Source organism: Phalangium opilio, unplaced genomic scaffold (assembly GCF_054372755.1).
Source record: "Phalangium opilio isolate 3A_F unplaced genomic scaffold, DU_Popi_V2 ptg000009l_1, whole genome shotgun sequence".
In the NCBI taxonomy this organism is placed as follows: domain Eukaryota; kingdom Metazoa; phylum Arthropoda; class Arachnida; order Opiliones; family Phalangiidae; genus Phalangium; species Phalangium opilio.
The window spans coordinates 7,411,607-7,428,879 of NW_028324146.1; the positions used below are offsets into that span (position 1 = coordinate 7,411,607).

The following is a 17,273-nucleotide window of genomic DNA, read 5'->3' on the forward strand; positions in this document are numbered from 1 at the left end:
GGCAACGCTTAAGGTATGGGGGTTTCCACTCCATTATTCTCTCCTTCAAGGTTATGTATGATAAGACGATTCAAGTAAAAATATGTTAATTTTCATATCACCATTAGTAATTTGAAAAATAATTTTAAATATATTTTGGAAAATGCCAACAGGTATCGATTTCGCTATAATATACGAGATGTGGCGCAAAAATTGTAATGGTCCTCTTGGGAGCCTTGCTATTTTTACGTTTTGCCACTCTTTAGAGTGAAAACGTATTGTTCCGATCTCTGTTGGCTGGACGGCTGGCTGGATATGTTGTGACTGGAAATGTTGTGACCTGATGAATTTTGTCATAAATGAATATTTCGAATTTTAAATTTCCCGCGAATTTTCAACCCGAAATTCACCCGTAGTTCACGTTACACCTCATAGGTGGCGTAACGTATTTAATTTCAATTGAAATTATTTTACTGTCGGCGCCGGGCCTCGAACCTACAACGTCCTGATCCATACGAGACGCCAGTGAAGGCGCCCGCCCGCTCGTGCTACCACGAAGCCACGCTTGCTTGTATTATAAAGCGAGTTAAATTATAGTGAAGAGAAGAGAGAGGTTGAGAGGAAATGGACCCCCCCCCACCTCCCCGACGCCCGCCACTCGTGGCTTTAGCGGGAGACGAGAGAGAGGGCTATGGAGAGAGAGAGCTGTTTGGCGTAACGCCCCTCCCCCCCAATTTTTTAATTTAGCGATATAATTTAAATCTATGAAACATACTCATTTAAAGGTAAATAATTCTAATTAGCTAATATGATTATTATAATTAAAAAAAATTATATTATTTAAGTAATAAATTTAACGATAGTTGTTGAGAGATAATCAATAGAGGGCAACATGAGATGTCATAAATAGACTGCAAACTTCGTCTAGTTTGTTGTCTGCCTATTGCAAGGTCTGATGATTGATGATTAGATAGTTTAATCAGGTGTTTAAATGTAACTTAATTCCGGCGATACCATTAATGACAAACGCAATCAACATACTCATGGTTTAATTAAAGTTAATTAAATTGAATTGCTCAAAGATAATTATAAAATTAAATCAACAATTCAACTATCTGCTCAGCGATAATTTGGCTAGTTTTTGTCAGTTTTGCTGTTTATTTAAACGTAATTAAACAATGGTTAAATACTGCAGCGTGTATGGGTGTAAAAATAATGCCACAATGAGTGGTGTCCGCTTTCACCAATTTCCGCGCGACGTTAAATTGTCGAAACAATGGGATATAGCTTTAAAAATGGGTAAACCACGCAACAAGTCCATGGTTGTCTGCTCCCTTCATTTTAAAGAGGATTACCGCCCTCAACCGAAATATGAACAGTCAGGTATGTTTTAAGCGTATAATATTAATTTAAAAGCAATTATAATAAGAGTTATTATTGTAGATAAGTTAAGTTACCCTCCCAGACTTGGACCTTTGGCTGTTCCTTCCAAAAAACTCCCGTTAAGGAAACATGATCAACAATAGTTCAAGGCTAATGGGTGATTGGAAAGACTGAAAAAAAGAAATCAGCTCTCACAATCTCCAACTTTGCATGCAAGTGAAACAGCTGAAATAAATGGACCAGCAGACGCAGATATTCTAGCTGAAAGATTGGGGATTGATGCTGTTCAACAAACTACCGAGGAAACTACGACCGACAAATGCACCACTCCAAACCCCAATGATAAATCAGGGTTGCCACGGGTCAGGGAGAACCTGGAAAAGTCAGGGAATTTGAAAATGGGCCAAAAAGGTCAGGGAAAAGTCAGGGAATTTGAAAAATTTCAGCAAAGTCAGGGAATTTTATTTTAGTAGGTAAAATTTCTGGGGATAAGTCTTTATTGAAAGAGTAATGAAAGTTTCTTCTCATCTTCTCTTAACACAGAAAACTCGAGAGCAATCCTAAAAAATGTCTAGAATTGTTTTTGTAAAGTTAATGCTCTCTAAAGAAATCTCTCAGACTGTTATTTATAGTTAAAATTTTTCTTAATCATTTTGGTGAAAATGTTTCTTAATCATTTTGGTGTGAAAAATACATTGGAAAACTTAAACGTAGAGACTTTATTTAATTATAAGCACTTAAAACGTGCTGTAAACATTTACACTTTCGGCCTAAAAGGTCAGGGAAAATCTCAGAAAAAGGTCAGGGAAAACCTGGAAAAGTCAGGGAATTTGGTTTTGAATATTCCGTGGCAACCCAGTAAATGCATTATGGTCAACACCTTGGAAAATCATACATGTTATGTTAATGCTTCTAATGGAATATTGAATGCCACCTCTATAATTTCATTAACAGGATTACAGAGTACTGGTCTATTTGATGTGATCATTAAAAATATTAATAGTAAATTCATACCCCTTTTCATGGACAAATAAGGTAGAGAGGAAGCATGGGCCAAGAATGGGGGAAACTACGAGTCTCGAGATAGGGTATTTTTGACACTCATGAAACTAAAACTTGGCATTTCATTCACCGCTCTATCAGCTTTGTTTGGAATAAGGAAAGTTCAGACCTCAAATCATTTTAAATTAACTCTTAAGCAGTTCCCAAGCTTGTTAAAACCCGTGAAAAAAAAAATGCAAATGGATAATGCACCCAAGACTCCTGAAATTTTGTAAAACAATTTTATTTAATAAATTTGTAAGGTTCTATCACATTTTAAGGAACTTAAAAATATCACTTCAGCCTTATTTGCGCCATTACATTCTGTTCTTTTTATTCCATTTCAAATAATTTGGAATGTAGTAATTAAAATAAGTAATTTGTAATCTTGGTAAAAGATTGTTAATAAATTTTTGGTCTTTTGGCACATCAATAACAAAACAGTCATCTTCCAGTTTAGAATAAATTACATAATGACAACTTTGAAGTCCTAAAAGGGCTAAACTAAGTTGCACTTGCCCATAATACATTTGTTTGGGTTTCAAAGAAAATGTTCCGTCCTTCTTGATTACGTAAAGAGTTTTCTTGAGGACTGTTTCTAAGTTTCCTTTTTCACCAATGACTGGACACTTCATTTCGACCAAATTATCGTTGACTAGACCGTCAGGGGAACACCCCAAGAATGGATAAGAAGGGTTGACTTCAAAACCAATCTTCGCTCTTTTTTTAAAGCAACAAGAGTTTTTTTTCGTTTATAATTCAATACTGTGTGAATTCATTTCCCTTAAAGTTTGACTTAAGAGCTTTTCGAATTTTTTAAGGAGGATCTTTTGGAAAATATGTGTAATACTCGTAGCAATTTTGACAAGAGAGAGAGCAACAGGTACTAAACAAAAACAGTATTACCAATTTTATACTAATGTTATGACCAAGGCTCAAGAGTTTACATAACTAATTTGGTTAATATTAGAGTGATTAGGTTTTCAACACTTACCATTTTTGACAATATTCTCTTCTGAAAATTGTGGTTCATCCATTGCAAGAAATTTCGAGCACTAATTTTCATTTGGGACTGAATTATCAAACGTCGCATACACTGCCGCTGATGCTACAGGCCTCCGGCCTGCCATTTTTGTTTCCCGGGTTTCCCCTAGATCAAGCTTCGCGTTTTCTCCGCACGGTGGCACTAACTTTTCGTTCTAGGCGCGGAATCTGGCAGCCCTGAACTATTAAAATTTTGGTCCAAATGGTAATTTCATTGAGTTGAGAAAATTACCACTAGAGTGGCCTTTGCGTTAACCTGCCTATTGGGGTACGTGGCACACTTTTGAAAACATTAGGACGGACGGACAGCTACCAAGTTTATCACTCGATGGTGTCGCCATCTCGAAGCCTAGATAAGAAAGGTATAAATACATGTATTCTTGAAATCAGTCAAATTTCCCGCCTTTTCTTTTAGTTCCCTCGGTTGCACCAGGATGGCGTCACAAGCGCGTGATATAGTTAATCGGATTATATCCTAGCGGATGAAAGGCCACTCTAGTGGTAATTTTCTCAACTCAATGGGTAATTTAGTCCAGTTTAAAAAAAATCCATATTTCCCACCCTGGTCCGACATAAGTGAAGGACGTGACGTCATGCGAGACTGCGCTATGCGAATTTACTTTCGTCATCGCAAAAATTTGCCCCAGAAAAGAGCCATCTAACGGTTACTAATCGCAAATTCAAAACGTCACATAAAAAACGCTTCTGTTGTACATTCAAGGCAGTGATGTGCGTGAGGATATTTGTTTTCACGCTTAGAGGATAGGTAACTCCCTATCTCCGACGGCAGCTTATTTGATATATAATCTTTTCCAGCGTTGGTTGTCAGCACGCGCAAACCCAGATTTCTATGTTGGAGCGGCTAAATTATGATCACTAACGTAGGTTTGTGCGTGCAGACAACGGACAATGCAATTACCGATTTACAGGATTTAAAACGTCGAGATTTTAAATCCTAAATATCAGTATTTTTTTTCGTCTTTTGTCTCGAAATATTTCTTTCGTGTGTTGTCAGCACGCTTAAAACTAGGTTATAGATTACCGCAAAATCACTCCAGTATAGGAACCAGGGTTTGCTCGTGCTGAGAACCAAAGCTAGAACAAATTTTATATAGAATAAGCTGCCGTCGAAGATAGGGAGTTGCCAATCTTGTAAGCGTGAGAAAAAATTTCCTCTCAAAGTTTTTACTTTCGCGAGTTTTAGAGGTTCGGAAAAGTATTGGTCCGACCCTGGCTGGCAGGCTGAGCGTCCCTTCAACCACATTTTTAATTATAAATTATTTCCTTACAAAGTTTTTACTTTCGCGCGTTTTAGAGGTTCGGAAAAGTGTTGGTCCGACCCTGGCTGGCAGATTGGGCGTCCCTTCTACCCCATTTTTAGTTCTAAAATTGTTTTATACTAAATTAAGATATGTAAAATTGTTTTTAAATTAACTTTCTTGGCACAAATATTATGAGATTTTTGTAAGTTTTTTCGTTTCCGGCTTCTCTGATTAATTAACGCTTAGTACGTCATAAACAAAAAGGAATGAGGTTGTTTTGGGCGGTAATGTCTATCGGGTCTGCCTTTTATTCAGTACGATTTTCTCTGTTCTTTATCTCCACCATCCGTTTCCGTGTCATGTCTAGCGTTGTTCTTTAGGGCTTATGCAAATTACTTCAATTCTATCGCGGCAAGTTTCAAGACAACATGACTCGGGGCTAATTCTAAGCGCTTGTTGCATAATGCTATAAGCGTGCAACCAATAAAATAATTTTACTGCCCAAACGCATCAATTATCCCACAAATATTAGGTTTGCAACAAAATTGTTCCAGTTCATAGGACAGAAGTTGGTTATTTACTTGTTTCATAAATCTATAACCCAAGATCAAGCTAGATTATTTTTATTCATAATTGGAATGATATTTGATATTTAGATGAAAAAAAATAACCGTAAAGTATATAGGCCGGGGTCAACTTACAATAAATTTAGCTAGCCCAGGCAAAACGTCATATGGCCGGGGCCATCTTGTTTATAAAGCAAAAATCTACCGTTTAGAGATCCAGCGTTCATGGGCTGAAGAAGTCACGCCCCGCTCACGTCAAGAAAGACTTCCTAGAGAGGAGCTCGAGATTTCTAACAGTTTTAGGAAAGGGGGAAAAATTTAACCCCGTATTCAATGAGTTAGAAGGAGTTCTTACCCCAGCAGAGACATACGCTATACCAGCTATTGTAATTGTTTACTTCCTTGGCTAATTTAATGGACTTCTGTATAAGTGTATAGGAATTAACAGAAGTTGATGACTTCTTATCCTGGGGAAGTAATGGACACTAAGGCATTATATAGTATCCATCCCTGCAAGACAAAATTGCCTATGGCAATCGTAAAAGAGGGTCGAAAGTTTCCTCCCCACTAGGAAAACTATCTAGTCTACTGAAAAAAATCCCACGCCGAGAGGCTGTGACACTCAAACTGTGGGGCATGTTCAAAACTTCTTCAGCACCAATCGTTGAAAAGCCGTCTGGCTAGAACTCTATGAAAATCCATTACAATCCGTAAGCCTAGGACCCCACACTTGTTTGACCGGAATTTCTAGCAGTCTATTAAAGCAGCTGTTCTTGTCTCCGTTTCTGATTCGTTACCTCAAACCACAGGACACACCTAAAAGTTTCGTTTCTTGCCCGCTGCTGGCGCCCAAATCAGCCTGACAACTCAAAATGAGGGAAATGCCGTAGGTGGCGCGGTGATCGGACCTAATAAGAAGTTGGCTAACAGAGATGGTTCTGGATATGGTTAGAGTCCAATACTTCCCAGGATAAGAAGTCATAAACCTCTGGAATTAACAAAAACTATCATTGTAGGCACAGACCGGAAAGTTTAAAAGGTAAGTGTAGAAAATTAATTGCCTGAAGTAACAGATATTAAAATTTTCACTTTTTAAGACATGATTATAAAACATCAATTATTTAAAAAAATTCTTATATTACTTTTTTCACCGAAGTCACTTCAGTAAAATATTTTAACATGAAATATGCGCATCATTTTACAGTTGGTACGCGTTTGCGTTTTATTTTCTGTCAAAAATTTACAATTAGGTAGAGAATTCAGCCCTATAAAAAGAATAAAATGGAAAGAAAATCGCTGACAAAACAAAAACCATATGAAAACTTAATTGTGAAGTTTTCGAAGCTATAAAAATAAACGTGCTGTATAGCTCTCAAAGATCAAGATCAATTACAGAACTTTTTACCTCTCCGAGTGACGTATGTCACGGAGTGGTTATTATTTCGACGTGTCTGTCGGGGTGTGTCTGTCTGTTGTTACACCCCAGGGGACCGCGTTTGCAGTTTGCAAATTGGAGCAAATGTGTTCTCAATATCCGGACCACATTTACAGTTCCCGGAAATTTGGAAAATTGCATTCCATTTATAATGGCTATTACTCCATTGTCTGTCTAACACCACCATCATCTGGTCTTTTATCCATCCCACATGGACACCAGTCTGTGCATACTGGCTTCTAAACACCACCATCAGCCGGTCTTTTGTCCATCCCATATGAACACCAGTCTGTATTTACTGGCTTCAAAACCCCACCATCACCTGGAATTTTTGTCCATCCCACATGGACAGTCTGTACTTACTGGCTTCTAAACACCACCATTATCTGGCCTTTGCCTATCCCATATAAACACCAGACTGTATGTACATCATTTGGTCTTTTTGTCGATTCCACATGGACACCAGCAGCAGGCGTATGCTTCATTTCAAACGTCAATATTAGTCAAGTCTCTCAAAAATGATTAATTGTTTTTTTATAACGATGTAACGCTCAATAAGGCGAAAAACTAACGAAGAAAATGTTTAATATTAATTATATTTATTTTAGTATTTAAGATAATCTAGTTTCTCAAATCAAAATTAATGCGAAAACGGGTAAAAAGCAGTCTATGTGATTGTCAGTGTGTCGGTCTGTTGTTACACTAGTGCGCCGCGTTAGCAATTCGCCTTGTGTTGGTGTGTAAAGAAATCCTTCAGAACCTTTTTCATAATATAAACTTTATTATAAAGTGAATATGTGGAAACACATTTCGTAATTACGATGCCTTTAGTAGTTTTGTAGCTTTAAAGCTCTGTTTCATTTCGATATTCCAAGGATATTTTTTAATATTATTATTTGAAATGGCTGTTTATACAGGGTGTTTCTGGAAAGTCTGGCACAAATTAACAGGCATGTTCCTTGGGTCAAAAGGAGTCCGAAAGGTCCTATGACGTTATGGGCTCTCAAAAGTAGGCTGAAAAACAAGCAGGCTTTGCAGAATTATGGCACTAGTATTGTGGTTTTGACCCAATTGTTTTCGATTATTGAGCATAAGGCAATGATTGAAATAAGTTCAGACCTAGTGGAAGACCGTGAACGTGTTAAACGGCCAAAAGCGTTAATCCCCTTGTTTTTATTAATGATTGTAATTAAAGGTAAGGAAAGTAGCTCAGATATCGGTTACTTGTTTGTTCAGATGTACTGGTAACTGACCAGTCTTTTATTCTTTATTTCAATTAGACACATTACTTTTACAATAATTCGAATGAACCCCATTACTTTTACAATATTAATTCGAATGAACCCCTTAACCTTTACAATAATTCGAATGAACCCCTTAAGTTTTATAATAATTAGAATGAACCCCTTAAGTTTTACAATAATTAGAATGAACCCCTTAACCATTACAATAAATCAAAAGAACCCCTTAGATTTTGCAATAAATCGAATGAACCCCTTAAATTTTACAATAAATTGAATGAACCCCTTAAATTTTACAATAAATCGAATGAACCCCTTAAATTTTACAATAAATCGAATCGATTCCATTAATTTTACAATAATTTGAATCGAACCCATTAAATTTACAATAATTCGAATCGAACCCCATTACTTTTACAATAATTCTAATGAACCCCATTACTTTTACAATAATTCGAATGAAACCGAATTACATTGTTCTACAAAAATTGTTCAAAATGGGCACCATCAACGTTTAAGCAAATTTGCGCGCGTCGTTTGAAGGATTCACGAACACATTCGAAGGTTCCTGGCGTGTTAGGGATGCTATCGTAAGTCTTCGACATCGCGAACTTCACATCACTATTCCAAGTCCTTGAGATGGCCCCAAAGAAAAAAATGGCATGGGTTGAGATCGGGAGATCTTGCTGGCCACGCAACAGTTCCACCTCGACCTATCCACCTCCAGGGTAACGCGACCTCAAGATATGATCTAACTTGAAGACTAAAATGGGGCGGTGCGCCATCGTGCATGAACCACATTATTTGTCGCAGTCGTAACGGTACGTCTTCTAAAAGCTCCGGTAAATTGTCACGCAGAAAGGTCATGTACGCCTCCCAATTTAGCCTCGGTTGCAAAAAGTAAGGTCCAATTAAATGATCTCTTACAATTCCGCACCAGACGTTCAAACTAAACTGAACTTGATGTTTCATGACAGTGGTGCGAGTTTTGTTGCTTCCACTCGTGATAGTTATGTAAATTAAGTAATGATCCCGTCACGCGAGAAATTGGCCTCGTCGGAAAGTAGCAAAGTACGCAGAATGTCTAAGTCATTTACCCGTGCCACAAACCACTGGCAGAAATCGATTTGTTTCGGATAATCAGCTTCTTTTAAAGCTTGTACCTATTGCAAATGGTATGGGTGGAACTGATGTCCTCGAAGGATTTTTCAGACGAGTACATGGTTAACGCCCAATTGCCGCCCGACGTTCCTGGTACTGGTTGTTGGATCATCTTCGAAAATTGTCAAAACGGTGTCCTCTACATCCTTGGGAACAATCGCCGCACGAGGTTCAGGTCCCGAAGGTTGAAGTTTTCCAGTTTCTCTCAAGCGTCTGTCGACTGCCGTAAATGTTTGTCGATTGGGAACTTGTCGTTGAGGAAAGTGCTCCTGGTACAAGCGCCGAGCTTCCACCGCATTTCCCCGAGCCAGTCCATAAATAAGATGCATATCTGAGTACTCTGCATTCGTGAAGAAGACCATGATTAGTTCCAGCATAAGTTTATAAGATATGTTCCATAAGTATGTCACTACCCATACTTCGTAATGTTAGAGGCTTAATGAGAGCTAGTTCAAGAACGACGTGAGAATTGACTACACTCGGTTTTGCAGTCCATCCTCCTCTTTAGTCTGTACTAAGCCTTTGACAAGGCCTCACTACGCGTCGCTTTACAAGAATCTATGACGTTTCACCTACGTCACTTCATGACAAGCTCTCATTAACGAGTGACACACTTATGGAACATATCTTATAAACTTATGGTTCCAGATAAGCTTCCAAATGTGCACGTACGCCATGAAGCACGTTAAGGTAGACACATTTAAGCCGTCTGTAAAAAACTTACAACTTCTGACGTTGAAAACTACCCTAATGTTTAGACCAACACAGCATAATTTGTTGTTGTCTTCAAGTTAGAGCATATCTTGATGTCGCGTTTCCCCGGAGGTGGATAGGTCGAGGCGGAACTGTTGCGTGGCCAGCAAGATCTCCCGATCTTAACCCATGCGATTTTTTTCTTTGGGGCTATCTCAAGGACTTGTTATACCGTAGTGAAGTTCGCGATGTCGAAGACTTACGACAAAGGATAATTCATGGATGTGATAGCATCCGTAACACGCCAGGAATCTTCGAACGTGTTCGTGAATCTTTCAAACGACGCGCTTAAGTTTGCTTAAACGTTGATTGTGCCCATTTTGAACAATTTTTGTAGAACAATGTAATTGGGTTTCATTAGAATTATTGTAAAAGTAATAGGGTTCGATTCGAATTATTGTAAATGTAATGGGTTCGATTCAAATTATTGTAAAATTAATGGAATCGATTCGATTTATTGCAAAATTTAAGGGGTTCATTCGATTTATTGTAAAATTTAAGGGGTTCTTTCGATTTATTGTAAAATTTAAGGGGTTCTTTCGATTTATTGTAAAGGTTAAGGGGTTAATTCGAATTGATATTGTAAAAGTAATGGGGTTCGTTCGGATTATTGTAAAAGTAATGTGTCTAATGGCTCTCGAAGTTGGAGACGCAAGCTGGATGGCGCGCTTAATTTCCCCCCTTGCCTTGCTGTTCTGCCTTTTCTTTCGCTTGCGCGGCCGCCAGCTTGGGTCCTCAACAGTGCGTTGTATCACACCTCCTCGGTGGTGAGAGCTGGTCAACCACTGCGTTTTGTGGGCTGAGCTGATACGCGCCCTTCCCAAGCCAAGGTGTGCAGGTATCGTGCTGAGGGCTGTGTGGTACCGGGGAAGTTAATCTACGGTATCTCGAACGATCCCCTCGGGGCACCAGGCGAAACCCCGTTGTAATTAGCCTTCCACCCGGGTTGAGGACTACCGGGTGGTGACCTTTTACTTGCCTCATTACTCGTGGGATCTTTTATGGATTCTTTAATAACAAAAACCAAAAACAAACCTGGGCATGGAGCCGGTTCTACCGGTACCCAGCCTTCTCTCAAGGACGGAGGCAACTCCCAACCTGCTTCTGGGCGAGATGCTGCCTCCGGCAGCACCCACCCGCAATCGGCGGAAGGCCAAAAGTCACCTCCTGCTCCTCAATCGGGTTCCACCAGGTTGAGTGAGGTTAATAGGAGGCGCAAGGCCAACCGCCGAAGAAAGCAATCCCAAAAAGGTGGCCAGAACTCTGCACTGGGTGCAAGAGATACGGGCCGAGATGGGACTCCTGTACCTTCGGGTGCTGGGAGTAACGTCCCGGGTACGGACTCTACGCCTGGTGCAAGAGAAGCTACCACCCTTTCTGGAAAGAGAGCTAGGGCGGAGGACCCTGATCCCTCGCCTAGCTTACAAGCTGCGGCGTCAAAGAAGACCAAGTCTTACTGCGACGTCGCCAGTATTGTCAAGATGGCCATCGTTAAAGATGGCTATCCGACTAATGCGGTCACGGAGGAGGACGTCGTTCCCATCCAGGCCGCTATACTTGACGCACTGGACGCTGAGCTTTCTTCGGGAAGCTCGCTGCCGCGTCCTCTCAATTTCCACATCATGGCTGGGGCCATGATCTACTCATGTGGGGATTTTGCGACCAGCGAATGGCTCGTGAAGGTGCTACACCATAATGAGCGTGCCATAGGGGGAACACGGCTTTCAGTGATGAAGGCATGTGAACTCCCGAAGCCGTTCAAGGTGTCTTTCCGGACCAAGGACCGTCGCACCACTGATCCGGCGGCTCTTCTCCGGCGATTGAAGGCCTACAACGGCAGGTTTCTGACCGACTGTTGGCGGTGCCTGAAGTCGTTTGATGAGAAGAGTACCAGACGCTGGATCTTCCTAATTGATGGCTCCTCCATGGAGGCCATCAAGGAGGCCGGCTTCGAGGGTCTTACTGGTGTGGATGTCGGGACATTTAAAGTCCTGAATGCGCCAAAGGACCCTCTCCAGAATGCCTCTGAGGCTTCTGAAGAAGAAGGCAATACTGCAGCCAGCGTGAGTGGGGAGCTGGCAGCAAATATTGCTGGTATTAATTTAGAGCCATCCTTTCCAGATGGCTCAGACATAGACCTCGGGACAGAGTCCGACTTTTTGAAAGACTCTGATACCGAGAGGACCTACGCTCCTGTGACTGGGATGGAGTTGGGGGCCGAGGGTGCTGCTGGTGGAGGCGAGGGAGATACCGGTCTTGGATCGGGACTCCGCGCTACCGCCAAGCAAGTAGCCGGGGCCGCCTCTCTTCCTAAGACATGAGCATCAAGGTGATCCAGATCAACCTGCATCACTGCAAAGCAGCCTCGGCAGTTCTATGCCGGAGGTTTGCCTTAGAGGGCCTGGATGTGGCCCTCATTCAGGAACCTTGGATTCATAATGCCAAAATCCTTGGTTTAAAGAATGCAGGTAATATCTCTTATGATTTTACCTCACCCAACCCCAGGGCGTGTGTTCTGACCAGGAAGGGTCTTGACATCCTTCCGCTTCCGAACTACCTCACTAGGGATACTGCTGTGATTAAGGTAATGCCCTCCTCTTCTGGAGTGGCAACTGGCCTTATCATGGCGTCTGCTTACTTTCCCCATGATGCCACGGGTTCCCCGCCACCACAGGAGGTTGTCGTTCTTGTCGACCGATGTGAGAGGCAGGGGGACAGGCTCATTTTGGGCTGTGATGCCAATGCCCACCATGTCACGTGGGGCAGTAGTGACTGCAACAGACGTGGTGATGAACTACTTGAATATCTGGTCGGTACGAACCTGCATATTCTCAACAGGCACAATGAGCCAACCTTCGTTACTTCTAACAGAAAGGAGGTCATTGATGTCACCCTGGCCACAGACAATATCAGTCTGTCGGTCTCTAATTGGCATGTGTCTAATGAACCGTCTCTTTCGGACCATAGGCACATCTGCTTCTCGGTCGCGGTCAAGCCAACTTCGGTTAAGACGGAACTGCGCAACCCCCGTCGGACCGATTGGTCCGGCTACAGGGAGGAACTTTGCCTCCTACTCAGAGGTAGTGCTCCAAAGCTTTCCTCGGTGCTGGAATTTGATTTGGCAGTTGATCTCATGCAACAAGCCATTATCAATTCCTACCACCACAACTGTCCGGCGAAGCCTGTCAGCCGGCCGAGGCTCGTTCCTTGGTGGAATACGGAACTTGGCAAGCTCCGCAAGCTTACTCGTAAACTCTTTAATAGGGTTAAGAGGACTGGGGACTGGACTATTTATAGACAGACCCTCAACAAGTATAATAAAGCCATCCGGGAGGCCAAAAGGAACTCCTGGAGGGACTTCTGCGGTAGCATCTCTGATGCCCCCGCTACTGCCAAGATCATGAAGATCCTGGCTCATGATAACACTCACCAGCTCAGCACCATCAAGGTGGCAGAAGGTGAGTTTACCAAGTCAGGGACTGATACTCTTAAGCATATGCTCAAGGTACACTTTCCGGACTCCAAGGCTTTTGACCTCACAAGCACCGACGCTCCCCCCGTGCTCTTTCGGAGAGCACACAGGGCGGACTGGGGCATCGCCAATAAGATAGTTACATACTCTAGACTTAAGTGGGCTGTAAACTCGTTTCAACCCTATAAGTCGCCTGGCCCAGATGGTGTCTTTCCCGCCCTCCTCCAGGAAGGCATAGACGCCATTGGCCCTTATCTGTGCAGGATATTCAGAGCCAGCATTGCATATTCCAGATATCTGGAAGCGCTCGAAGGTTATCTTTATTCCCAAACCAGGGAAGACGAGCTATCTTGAGGCTAAGGCATTTAGACCTATCTGCCTTACCTCTTTCTTCCTAAAGACTTTAGAGAAATTGGTGGACAGGTATTTGCGGGATGGTGTTCTTTCCCACACACCCCTGTCCACTTTTCAGTTTGCCTATCAGAAAGGCAAGTCTACAGAGACGGCGCTTCATGGCATTTTGAACTGCCTTGATAGGGCCATCGAGTTCAAGGAGATGTCTTTGGCCATCTTCCTTGATATTGAGGGAGCCTTTGATAGGGTCTCTAGTGAAGTTATCCTTCGCGCTACGGAGCGGTTTGGTATTGACGACACTTTGTGTCGTTGGATTAAATCCATGCTCACGCATCGTAGGGTGACGGCGTCTCTTCTCGGGGAATCCTTGGAGATCTCCACCGACCGTGGCTGTCCTCAGGGAGGGGTTCTTTCCCCTCTTCTTTGGTGCCTGGTGGTGGATGAGCTGCTGGGTCGACTCGGGGAGGGGGGGTGTCACTGTTTCGGCTATGCGGATGACATCGCAGTGATTGTTACAGGGAGGTTCCCTGTGACTATCGCTGCACTGATGAAATCCGTCCTGCATGATGTTGAGGAATGGTGTAGGGGAGTTAACCTGACCGTCAATCCCAACAAGACTGTCCTTATACCGTTTACACGGAAAAGGACCAATGACCTCTTCAACGATATTTCCTTCTTTGGACAGGTTTTAAAGAAGTCCTCCGAGGTCAAGTATCTTGGCGTGACTCTTGATGCCAAGCTTACTTGGAAATCCCATCTTGATCTGAGCATCAAGAAGGCCAAAATTCTATTTTGGCGTTTAAGGTGTTCAGTCAGCAAGTCCTGGGGTTTAAGCCCTAGCGCTGTAAACTGGATTTATACTAGGATCATCAGGCCAGTGGTCTCCTATGGAGCTCTTGTCTGGTGGCCCAGGGTTCGCCTTAAGACAGCCCAAGATGAACTACGCAAGCTTCAAAGGCTGGCGTGCATCGGTATCACGGGGTCCATGAGGACAGCCCCCACAGCTTCTCTGGAAATCCTTCTTAATATGCTTCCCCTTCACCTCTTTATTGAGGAAGAAGCTATTATGGGAGCCTGTAGGCTCAACAACCTCGGCTGGTGGAAGCCCAAGCAATGGGACTTCAGTCACACCAAGCTTTTCAGTGAGTTTAGCAGTTCTGAGCCATCACTTGCGATGGTCTCAGATAAGTCTGTTATATCATACCACTTCGACAAGCCCTTCAGCGTGCACTTTCCCAGTCGCGCTACTTGGGAGACTACCCCAGTCCTTGGAACTGGGGGGGAGTCCGTCTGGTTCACGGACGGCTCTAAGACGGACTCTGGTGTTGGTGCCGGGGTCTACTGCTTGACCAAAAAGTTTGGTTTTTACGAGAGCCTTGGCAACTTTGCCAGTGTTTTCCAAGCGGAAATCATGGCCATTTGTTTATGCGCGGATTTCTGCAACAAGAAAAACTACCGCGGACGGACGATTCAGATTTATTCGGATAGTCAGGCCGCCCTCAAGGCACTAAATCAGTGCCTTGTCGATTCTAGACTGGTTCTCAGCTGTCTGGATCTGCTGGGCTCTTTGGCTGCCCGCAACAAGGTTCAATTGTTGTGGGTGCCAGGGCACTGCGGATACCTGGGCAATGAGAGGGCTGATATGTATGCCAAAAGGGGGGGCTGAGGCGAAGTTCTTCGGACCTGAGCCTGCGGTTCCCATCCCCCATGGCATCATTCGCCATAGGATTCACTGCCGGATGTCTGCACTTCAACTGCAGCTCTGGCTTGACATGGATGGGCAGAGACAAGCCAAGGAGTTTGTCCCGGGTCCTTCTATCACTAGGGCAAAGGAACTGCTTGCCCTCACCAAAAGCAAAATTAGGCTGGTCACCAGTCTCCTCACTGGACACTGCCGGCTGAATAGACACCTGCACTTATTGGGCATCGTTGATGACCCACTCTGTAGGTTCTGCCGGGAGGTAGAGGAAACCTCCTCCCATATCCTCTGCAGCTGCGACTACCTCGCGGCCATGAGGTTTGAGCATTTTGATATGCATACTATGGAACCTCACCAGTTCTCTACTGTCTCGGCCAATCGGATTCTCCGATTCATCGAGGCGACAGGACTCTTCGCAGTCTAACCAGCTCAGGGCGCACAATATACCCTTGGTATCGGTGCTCGACGCGGCGACGCGTCACCCCCTTCAACAATAACAATAACAATAATGTGTCTAATTGAAATAAAGAATAAAAGACTGGTCAGTTACCAGTACATCTGAACAAACAACTAACCGATATCTGAGCTACTTTCCTTACCTTTAAATACAATCATTAATCAAGGGGATTAACGCTTTTGGCCGTTTAACACGTTCACGGTTTTCCACTAGGTTTGAACTTATTTCGAACATTGCCTTATGCTCAATAATCGAAAACCATTGGGTCAAAACCACAATACTAGTGCTATAATTCTGCAAAATCGGCTTGTTTTTCAGCCTACTTTTGAGAGCCCATAACGTCGCAACGGAGCGCTTTACCCCAAAACGTCATAGGACCTTTCGGACTCCTTTTGACCCAAGGAAAATGCCTGTTAATTTGTGCCAGACTTTCCAGAAACACCCTGTATATTACTTAATCTGTATATACAATAATCCTTGCTATAGCGATGTCAATAAGAAAGCTAAGGCCTAGACTCCGTCGGGTTAAAGTTTTATCCGTATTAGGCTTTATGAACCAAAGGGGAAATAACTAAGGGTTTTGATTCTCGTCTCTGTAAAGAAGAGACATTAACGGTTCAGAGTAAGCCGGAAGTTAAGTACACGTTTAAATAAGAAGGTTGAGATTCTATAATAGAAGTAAACACCATAGTGGCAATTAGATAAGTAAAAGGGCTAATCGTAATGCGATTGTAGCTTCGGAGTTTTCACTCTGGTTATGGTGCGCATTGACTTTCATCTCGTCTAACTACAAATCAGCGTTAGTGATATTTAACGTTAAAACTCGTGTTGGCAAACTAATAATATATATATGAGGTGAAACGAAACAATAGTGTTTATACTTCGAAACCAGTTGTGAATGTAGCTATGAGATTATAGGGTTAACAGATGAAGCGTAGACAATCGGGCCTTTTCAAACACATAAAGGTTATATTTCTCCCAAAATTTTAATCTTCATTTCCTGTTTTTTCCCTATTGACTGATTTCATGTGTCCAAGGCACATTCTTATTGGATGAAAAATGTCATCTCCTTTACTATATGTTCTCTATTCTTGGAACACTGCTTTAATAACTCGTAACTTTTTACTTCACAAAAAAAGAGAGAAATAATTCCATATCTAGGTAAATAAGTTTGTAAGTAGTCCTCTTGACTCGGAGAGGTAATATTTTGGTTTTTCCAACTTGTCGACACTAATAACTACATCACAGTCAAAAGGCCTATATTATTTTCCTCTTCGCAAGGTTTCCAATATTAAAATATAAAAATTTTAACTCTTCAAGGAAATATTTTCAGATAGCCAAGGATTTGAATCTCCTAAAAGCAAATTTTAGTCGAATGTAAAACCTAAAATCAAGCTTGTATCCCTTAAATTCTTGCACGTCCATC

At 42.3% G+C, this 17,273-nt stretch overlaps 2 protein-coding genes and 1 long non-coding RNA gene across 3 annotated transcripts; all 3 read left to right on the forward strand.

The window, feature by feature from the left end:
• The first annotated feature begins 940 nt into the window (after positions 1-940).
• LOC149713610 (uncharacterized) lies at positions 941-1,972 on the forward strand. Its single transcript, XR_016369304.1, has 2 exons — positions 941-1,362; positions 1,423-1,972. It is a non-coding gene; the product is annotated as an uncharacterized LOC149713610 (long non-coding RNA).
• An 8,547-nt stretch (positions 1,973-10,519) lies between these two features.
• On the forward strand, positions 10,520-12,105 carry LOC149713611 (uncharacterized). The gene is made up of 2 exons (XM_089849052.1): positions 10,520-11,928; positions 11,987-12,105. The coding sequence occupies exons 1-2, from the start codon at positions 10,867-10,869 to the stop codon at positions 11,999-12,001; spliced, it is 1,077 nt and encodes a 358-aa protein (XP_089705178.1). The 5' UTR covers positions 10,520-10,866; the 3' UTR covers positions 12,002-12,105.
• An 893-nt stretch (positions 12,106-12,998) lies between these two features.
• Positions 12,999-14,494, forward strand: LOC149713612 (uncharacterized). The gene is made up of 2 exons (XM_089844031.1): positions 12,999-13,323; positions 14,377-14,494. Exons 1-2 carry the CDS (start codon positions 12,999-13,001, stop codon positions 14,421-14,423), a joined length of 372 nt encoding a protein of 123 aa, XP_089700157.1. The 3' UTR covers positions 14,424-14,494.
• Positions 14,495-17,273: the final 2,779 nt, after the last annotated feature.